The sequence below is a fragment of the Xylaria bambusicola genome (assembly GCF_022495145.1).
Source record: "Xylaria bambusicola strain CBS 139988 unplaced genomic scaffold F5B22scaffold_1, whole genome shotgun sequence".
Lineage (NCBI taxonomy): Eukaryota > Fungi > Ascomycota > Sordariomycetes > Xylariales > Xylariaceae > Xylaria > Xylaria bambusicola.
Window position 1 is genome coordinate 1,941,107 of NW_025953554.1, and position 8,910 is coordinate 1,950,016.

Below are 8,910 nucleotides of genomic sequence, written 5' to 3' on the forward strand. Positions count from 1 at the left end.
GTATGTCGGGCTGCTCGTTTGCCCCTCATCTCGGCGGCCAATCGAAAGCGTCAGGGAATCCGGTGCATATTTGCCAGACTCATTGTTTATCTTCTCAACGTCGTGTCCTCTCGACAATCACAGCCATCAGAATGTATTTGGGAAACAGATTGTCACCCTCATATAATGGCTGGCATCGAAGTTTGTGGCCTCGCCCTGGCCTCTTTTCCCCTCGCCATCTCTGCACTTGAACTATATCGAGAGGCCGCTCAGGGTAAATTACGGCTCGAGTGGCGAAAGGGCATGAATGAGCTCAAATACCATCAATTGCTATTTTCGAAGAACATGGAATTGCTACTTGCTCCTGTCGTTAACGATGACGAGATGCACCAGCTGATGGCTTCGCCAGGTGGGGACATTTGGAGCGATCCTCACCTCGCAGGGGCACTAGAAGAGAGACTCAAAGACTCTTACAGCACATACTTGAAGACCATCTCTCTGCTCTTCTCGGCACTGGATCAGTTGACCAAAGAACTAGAAGTGGCTAAAAGAGGCATAAGTGAGCCTAGCAACATCAAACACCAAATCCTCCGTGCCAGGTTCGCCCTGCGCAAGCGCGTGCGCACGAACGCGTTTAAGGATGTAGAGGAATGCAACCGAATCCTAGAGAAGCTCATCCCTAAGAATGATAGTGTTTCGATTTCGCATCCTACCGCCAAATTAAGGGTCAGGTCCGTAGAGGCTGCTCTCTTGGACTTCTGGCGCCATGCCGACACGCTTTACAAAGCATTATTGACAGCTTGGAAATGTGATTGTCCAGACCGGCATTTGGCTCACTTGGAATTGCGACCGAGGTTGAGCGGTTCGGACCAAGAAGTCCGATTAGTTCTATCAACACACACCATAAGAAATGCTGCACCGGTATGGTATACATTACCAGTCATCACCAAGATCGGGCAGGAGCCTAGAGAGCCTCCTAGCCGAGTATCATCGCAATGGGAGGGGGAGGCAGAACCAGAACGGGCGCCAGGATCGAAACGGAAGCTCACTGTCAGGTTCGCCCATACTTCTTTAGCAAAGAATCAGATAGACATCAACTCCAGCATGTTATTCGAAAACCGGCCGATCGATAATCTTTGCGCCGCTCTGAGCAACAGTCCTGACATTTCGAGCATTGGATACTTGAGAGATCCGGATGGTGGCCAGTATTCTGACGAGTTTGATATTTGCCGTGGCGGACCGCCCATCGCAGCACGCAAGCGCCTCTCTGAACTCATGGGAGAGGGTGTCACAAGGTTGACTCGTCGGCAGCGCTACTACCTTGCAGTGACAATATCGTCGTCCTTTATACAGCTAGGAGACACACCCTGGTTCCCAGAGACTTTGGAGAGTCTCTGGAGTACAGATTCCATATTTATTCCTGCTGATGCCAAACACCCTGATATCTTTCTTCTTAACCGCCCTTTCATTACACGACGCTTTGTCGAGGTACCAGCCTCTGAAACATCTTCACGCAGGCAACTCATTTTGGACATGAACAGGCTAGGAATCATGCTGTTGGAGCTCTGCTTCAATATGACTATCAAATCCTGTCCTGCGAGGTCGCGGTTTCCTTCTTCGGATGATCCCGAGACCGACGCCGCGTTTGACCTGATTGCCGCGCTGAAATGGCGCGAAGATGTAAATGAAGAGGCCGGACAGGAATATTCCGATGCTATAGAGTGGTGCTTGGTTGGCTGCAGGATGATGTCAATGACTGATAATGGCACCGGAGTGGCAGGTAATTGGAGACGGCAAATGCTCGAGAAGGTGACACTCCCTTTGCAGAGGTGTTTCCAATATCTTGTCAGTGATGGAGCCTTTGACAGCTCGTTAAATATTCGTGATCCCACAGAACCTAGGCAGGCACTCGCTCCAAGCTCTGCTGAGGTTTTGCATGACGAACTTGAATCCATAAGATATATACGCACTTCCACAGCTAGCTCTGTCGTGGATTCGTGGGATGAAGATGAGCTTGTGTCACGAAGCGACGATTTTACTCAGACTTCTATAGATCAGCCAAGCGAAACATCTGGTATATTGGGTATGAACAAGGTCCCACGTCAAGACCATGAAGGACCAAGAACTGGAGCTGCGAATGCTCATATCATGAGCTCGTCTCAAGATATGGTTTCTGAGCAGTGGCATCGTAGTCCTGAGTCCCAGTTACTTCCGGCGGCAGCGGCTATTGATGAAAAATTCCAAACTCATTCTGCCGGGAGGGAAATATCAGCTAATGCAACAATCGAAGAGATTCGAAGGAAAGCTGGCCTTATTGAATGCGCACTCTTACTGCTATCCTACAATGACGGGGAGTACGAGGCTCTCAGTCGCACGCTTGCCACTAGGTTCAAGTTATGGCTTTCTGTGAACGGGATCTTTGAAGAGTCTCTCGTGGACAGGTTCTCTACGACCGATGACCATTCTCTCTTGTCTCTATTCATAAACAAGATGGGACGTCTTGAACGCATTCTTCCAGATCCACTCGGTAACGATCGGCCATTGAGCCCGGGATGGGATGACCTACAAAAAGGCCGACATCTGATTGACTCGCTACACAGACTGGGCGAGGCAATGAGAATCGAGTTCCCAGCCAATAGCCTTGTACTGCGGATCAGAAACATGCTTAGCAGGCAGGAAACTAGTCTCATGGACATAGTCAACCCTTCGAATGTCAGGCAGGAGATCAGCAAATCGATGTCATACCTCCGACCAGAGCAGATAGAAAGCTACATTTCGCAGATATGCGAGGATTATAGCATCGTATTTGCGACATTAGTTCTGCTATACAAACCCGGCCGGATATTGGGCTTCGTCGAGGAGAAGATCCGTGACGATATGCTTCCCATCAATGAAGAATTCCTTGCCAAGGGCCAAAAACGACGGGGTTGGCGATCTGATGATGCAGCGCGATTCGTCCACGTTCAACATTTGATTCTCGATCGACTGCAGGAGCTCTCCTCTGAAGAGACGAACCAGACGCCGTCCAAGGCTTCGATATCATCGATCCCGATCTGGAACGGATCCCCGAGTTCTTCGTCAAGGCAGGACTCGAACAAGTCAACTTGAACGAGTACGCGAAGTTTGAGGCATTGTCGTATGTTTGGGGAGACAACGAGAGTAAAGCTAGTGTTGGAGTTCAAAGGCGTCATAGTACGCCATCATTATCACCGATATCAATCAACGTAGCCGTATGGTTATCTGAGACAGATTTTACCAGTACCTTTAATCCCCTAGAATGGGAGGATGTTGGCAGCCTCTCGATTACCAAGAACTTGGCCGTTATACCCGATCGCCTACAGTACAAGGATAAGCCACGGATTCTTTGGGTGGATGCCTTATGCATAAACCAGGAAGATTCCGATGATAGGAGGGAACAGGTAAAGGATCTATTGTGATACCTTGTCCTGCACCTACTGATTGACCGATAGGTGATGCGTATGTCGGCGATTTACGAAGAGGCACGGCGCACTATAGTGTGACTTGGCCCCGACGCGAAGGAGACAGACGAGAACGGAGAATGCGATGGCGAATTAGCCAGCAATATCCAAGTCGCCTTTGATACGGTTCATAAATTCAACGATCAAACTCTGGAGCACGACGAGGGAATCGAGTTCTGGTGGACTTCTAAAAATCCCATACGCACCATCCAAGCAGCACTCGCAGCCAATGCGATGCACCTAAAAGGGAGGCCAGCTCAAGAAAATGCCGCAATACGAGCACTATTCGAGCGTCCTTGGTTGAAGCGAGAATGGCGGCGCAGTATGAATTCTAAAGAGATTGATGTCTACTTTGGAGGACTAACAATCGATTGGAATATTTTATGCGGCGGTTTAGAAACATACGTCCTCCAAATGAGACAGCCATTGCCCAAACGCTACATCAATCAAATCCGGTCATTCTTTACAATCTTGAGACAAAAGGCCTCACCTAACCCGACGACGCAAAATCGTTGAACCTACCTTCTTTGGTTTTTGGACAGTGAGCCCTCTCGGACTCCGTACTAGATGTGCTCTATAGTGCTGATGGCCAGGGAAAGGCAGCTAACCTAGGCTGTTGGAGACCGCTAGAATGAGGACATAGGCATTGTCTATGGAAGACAGGGTTGTGTGCTACACTATACTTCGTTTCAACTCAGATTCTATAGCCTACTGATACTTCCTATTCTTCCTACATTTGAACCTAAATATTAAATATTATCAGATCCTTAACACCCTACAACACCATCTTCCACGGTGTTGAACCCCGCAGTTTAGTCTCTGCTAAGATAGGTCACCATCATAGCCTCAACCATAGCCAGGGATCGACAGCAGAAAATAAGAGCGGGGTAAGCGGCTGTCTTGGCATAAGCAAGCAGAAGCAATTGGGTCTGTAGCTACCTCGCTTTACAGCTGGTTGGTGGCGGTTTGTATAGGCAAAAGCAAAAGCACTTGCCCTCGGCTGTGTATACACAGCCTGGCTGCCGCAGTTCAGCTGCTGAGCTCAGATTGTTAGACGGTCAAGTAAACTGCGTATTTACCAAGATTACCCTATGTATTCACGCCAAATTGGTTTCGATAATACTTGTGAATAATAGTTTTGTTGAGAGTTGAATCTGATTAACGGCGTCTCTATCATATATAATCCAATCAACCCTTGAGGCGCGGCCAAATAACTTGCGAATCTCAACAAATGGCTACTTACAGACTTGTGCCTAAGCCCAACTGCCCGGTTGACGCTGTTCAACTAGGCAGTCTGCTCTCCAACCCTGACCCATTAAGCAATCCCTTCTACATCCTAGGGGAGAGAGACTATGAGAAAAAGGAAGTCGACCCCGTGAAGTTCTCGATCGAGATCAACGTGAACTCAGAGGGGAAAATCGGCGTGAATTCCTCTTTCGCCAGCTTGCTCCCTCTCGGAGGTGGGTTGGCGGGCGCCTGGAAGAGTGAGAAGGGCAAATTCCTCTCCTGCCAAAAGATGGTTGGCAGCTACCTAGAGGTCACGGAGGAGTTGCTGCAAGGCTTGAGCACGAAGAGCTTCGTGGTAAACCACTTCAACGACAACAGTACGAACACGGCTTGGCTGATCACTGGCATCAAACTGGGCTGGGGTGTGATTGTCACCGACTCTAAACTCACCCAACATGAGCTGGAAGGTCAGCTAAACGTAGGAGGCGCTGGAGATGGCACTGTCATGTTCCAAACGGGCCGCGCTGTTCGTGTATTCTACTACTCGGAGGGGCCGGTCGTCTGTGGATATGAGTTGACCAAGCTGCGAACTAACACGGTGGGTGAAATGGGAGCAACTACACTTCGCGGCTACTTTTATAGCCACAACGAAGGAGATGAACAGTCCTTTAAGCTCCTTGTAGATTCATCGCCAACCGAGGGGGCAGTGAAAGGTTATGATGAGGTGTCCGACAAGAGTTGCCAATTGATCGTTCAGAAATAGGTGGCGCACATCCAATTGCTCGTACGCCTACACCATTCTTTCATCACAGTTAGTCAATAATAAGACATATAGGCTCTAAAGCCTGGAAATATTGGTCCCCCAAGATTGGGTAGCGTGGATTCTCTGTGACCGATTTACCGACTTGGTCTCAATCAATTTAGTGACTAGTGTTTTCATTCCTTTTTGGGCTGATCCATCATTCATGTTTCATCTCTTTCCTCACTATAAACCTGATATTCTCTCCGAGTTGCCACGAGCGCTTGGCTCTCTTCTCAGAGAAGCTTGGTCTAAGATAGTGTAAGCCCACGTCCTCAGGTCTACCAAACGTGTCAAACAACACTTCTTTCATAACTTTGACAGTTCTGAGCCCCTTCGAAGCACCCTCCTGTTCATATGGATAATTGACGTTGTCCAAGACATAGATTACAACAGCAGCCATGCATGCTACTATTGGCGTGGCGAATGAAGTCGCATTCAGGCGTCTTGACTCGTAATGGACTTTTTGGGATCCCGGAAGCGCATAGCTCGACTCGAGACATTCGCCCAAGGCCATAACATTCTCGCCCGATGACTGTGGTTGTCGCGCGAATGTCGCTAGCTTTCCAGTCATATCGGCGGCCGTGACAGGGATTGTAAGACCAGGTTCACTGGCTGGCCACGGAGCACTTCTACTGTTGCCAAAGTTGTGAGACGCGGAGAACACGAGGACTCGCTTACTAGCAGCATGATCAAGCGCGTCTCGGATAGGGCGTAACGCTTCCTTGTATACCGGAAAGCCTAGTGAGAGGTTGATAATGTCAACTTCCCACCGGTCACATGCCCAGAATATGCCCTGCCTTCGACGTCAGTTCACAAAAGGAGAGCGCTAGGTAACAGTGACCGTACCTTAGCAACGCTGTTGACAAATTGTGTGTAATCTCGAGCTGTTTCGCGCTTGCTTGCGACTTTCCCAACATACAACTCAGAAATATCCCAGACTCTGTCGATAATGCCAGCAATAAACGTCCCATGCCCGTCCTCATCTTTGCAATGTCTGTGGTCAATACAATTCGTGCTGTCATCATTGCAGCAGTTGTCCTCAAAGTTTTTGAAGCCTATTTCAGCCAGCTTGGGCGCGAATTGGCCGTGCAAAGGGTCTAACCCGGTGTCTAGTATGGCTATCTTCACTTTCTGCCGATCGCCAAGAGCCGAAAAATACTTCTCATTCTCCTTATCTAAGCAGAACTGCTGGACAATCGGTCTAAATTCACCTAGGAACCCCAATGCATGTCTCACCTTCGCATCACTATAGATATGTTAATGAGGACACGACATTACTTTGTTGTGCATATACTCACTTGAGCTCTGTATGTCTGCAGTCCGTGAGCTGGATCGTGGGTTGGGATACCCTTTCAATGGGTGGCATTGTCTTCGTCTTCAATGCTTTTGCTAACTTCAAGGGATCGCAGGCTGGTATTGCCAGGACTTGTTGAAGCAATGGCTCGAACACATTTTCCAAGAGAAAGTCCTGGTATTTATCGTCGTGAATCAACGGGGCGGAATTCCCAACACTCTCTATCACGTCAAGACATGTGCCAACGGCGTACTCATAAAACTCGTTGTTGTTCCACTCGATGTTTTGAAAGGTGCTTCGGGTTTGGGAAACCATGGTATCCGCGTCTTGCATTACCGAAGCCACGGCCTGATTATCAGTGTTGTCTTCGAGGCTCGCTTCCCATCCCTCTTCTTCCCATAGCTCCGCGAGGATGACGCCGAGCGCTAGACGGTATGGGTCGTCGTCAACTTCTGTCCCCATAAGTAGATGTTCATTCCCAGATGGAGGCGAGATAACAGGCTCGAGGTACAACTTTTCTTTGTCCTGAAAGAAATAAATACGATCTTTAATTAGCTGTGTTGGAAGCCAGTAGGATCCGGACCAAGCAAGAACCCCGAACGCAAGTGCGAAAGCCAGCAGTATTTTTGTTTCCTCGTTCAACACTGGTGCCTCTGCGGACTGCGCAAGAATATCGCCTAGGCTCACCAGCGTCGCCAATTCAAAGCTGGGCCGCTGTTTTTGATCCAGCACTTCCGAACCAAGCTTCCCTATGCAATCGGACTGTGCCTCCATGGCCTCGGCGAAGTTGAGAATCAATCGTTGAGCCTGCATTCGAGAGCATCGCCCAGCTCGTGATTCAAGTTCCTTGACGAATTTCCGGGTTACGTTTTTCCTATATAATTTTAGTTCCGTGATCCTTCTGACTGCTCCGAGGTTTAAGGGTGTCATGTACCTTCGCTCTAGCCACCTAATCCTACACTCCCCCCACGGAGGCTCTTCTACCTCCTTAAGGCTGAACAGGCAGTCCAGTAACAAGTCCGGGAGCTCAGGTGGTCGCAGAAACAGGACTGGATGATGTTGACCTTCACATGGTAATCTGGTGCAACTCTGCCAATATTGGTCAACCGCACTAAAGAGATCATTCATTTTGTCCCGGCGATAAAAGGGATTTAGCTCGGGATTTTCCGCCAGATACTTCTTTGCATCGGGTCGGGAACCTGGCAACTCTATGATCACGAATCTCTTCAAGAATTGGTCCAAGCTGTTAACCCCGCTGATGCTCGATGCTACGAGGCCATCGAAGTTCGGAGCTTGAAGGTGGAACACATTGGTGTAATCGAAACTGCCCGGATTGAGATTCCTCAGGGCTTCAAGTTTTGGGTGTTGAGCGGCCCCAAAAGCCTGGATAAGCATGTGAGCATTGAGCGCGAGCATCATCGGCAAGGCGAATCTTTTCCCCAAAGAAACGCACCTCGGTAGTGGGTTTGGCCAGACCCTCTAAGCCCCTGAGCGCTTCTTCTACTGCTGGCCCAACACCGTCCAGTTTTGCGACTCTTTTATGTTTCGCCACGTCATCTGTAGGAATGAGTTGCCTCAGCTTAGACCTCACAGACACTAACGCCTCTTGTAGTTTTTCTAGCTCGTTGCGCTCAGCTCCGGTGCAGCCGTCAATAAACTTCTGAAGGACAGCCCGAAATAGCTGCAACAACCGAGATACCCTTGACACTGCCATCGCCGTTGAAGTGAACTATCGTTGCTGCAAAGCTAGCGCGTAATATTCGATCATGTTGGTTATCGCGCGAAGAACCCCTCCTAAAGATTTGCTGAAGAGGATGACAAGATAGGTATAGCCCCCTGTCGGCTGTGCTCATGTAATATACGCGAGAGGCGGACACAGCTGGAACTCCAATTTCAGATGCTATAACCTCCCAGTCTTGGAGGCTTCTATACTAACACTTTAACATTTGTATGCAATATTATATTGTTATATTGTTCTCGGCCGGAATCCAAACCTGGAAAAATTTGGGGGGGGGGGGGGGGGGGGGGGGGTGGGTTTCGGTTGGGTAGGCCGGAACCAAGCGTAACAATCCCCCGGAGAAGGTTTAGTGTATTGAGCAAACGACCAAAGCATCTGTAAAAAAAAATTA

At 49.1% G+C, this 8,910-nt stretch overlaps 3 protein-coding genes across 3 annotated transcripts; 2 read left to right on the forward strand and 1 right to left on the reverse strand.

Moving 5' to 3' along the window:
• The first annotated feature begins 75 nt into the window (after positions 1-75).
• Positions 76-3,364, forward strand: F5B22DRAFT_27092 (uncharacterized protein). Its single transcript, XM_047970198.1, has one exon. It carries the CDS (start codon positions 166-168, stop codon positions 3,085-3,087), a length of 2,922 nt encoding a protein of 973 aa, XP_047836613.1. The 5' UTR covers positions 76-165; the 3' UTR covers positions 3,088-3,364.
• A 967-nt stretch (positions 3,365-4,331) lies between these two features.
• On the forward strand, positions 4,332-5,639 carry F5B22DRAFT_27076 (uncharacterized protein). The gene has a single exon (XM_047970195.1). It carries the CDS (start codon positions 4,690-4,692, stop codon positions 5,446-5,448), a length of 759 nt encoding a protein of 252 aa, XP_047836614.1. The 5' UTR covers positions 4,332-4,689; the 3' UTR covers positions 5,449-5,639.
• On the reverse strand, positions 5,547-8,315 carry F5B22DRAFT_27170 (uncharacterized protein). The gene is made up of 4 exons (XM_047970211.1): positions 7,716-8,315; positions 6,786-7,655; positions 6,334-6,733; positions 5,547-6,280 (listed from the first exon to the last, which is right to left on the reverse strand). The coding sequence occupies exons 1-4, from the start codon at positions 8,198-8,200 to the stop codon at positions 5,645-5,647; spliced, it is 2,391 nt and encodes a 796-aa protein (XP_047836615.1). The 5' UTR covers positions 8,201-8,315; the 3' UTR covers positions 5,547-5,644.
• Positions 8,316-8,910: the final 595 nt, after the last annotated feature.

Excerpts from the sequence above, each read along its gene's own strand:
- F5B22DRAFT_27170 (XM_047970211.1), bottom strand. The coding sequence starts at position 8,200 with ATGATGCTCGCGCTCAATGCTCACATGCTTATCCAGGCTTTTGGGGCC. Across the intron at positions 6,734-6,785 it reads TGCAGACATACAGAGCTCAA|TGATGCGAAGGTGAGACATG; the intron begins GTGAGTATATGC and ends ACATATCTATAG. Across the intron at positions 6,281-6,333 it reads TTGTCAACAGCGTTGCTAAG|GGCATATTCTGGGCATGTGA; the intron begins GTACGGTCACTG and ends CGTCGAAGGCAG.
- F5B22DRAFT_27076 (XM_047970195.1), top strand. The coding sequence starts at position 4,690 with ATGGCTACTTACAGACTTGTGCCTAAGCCCAACTGCCCGGTTGACGCT.
- F5B22DRAFT_27092 (XM_047970198.1), top strand. The coding sequence starts at position 166 with ATGGCTGGCATCGAAGTTTGTGGCCTCGCCCTGGCCTCTTTTCCCCTC.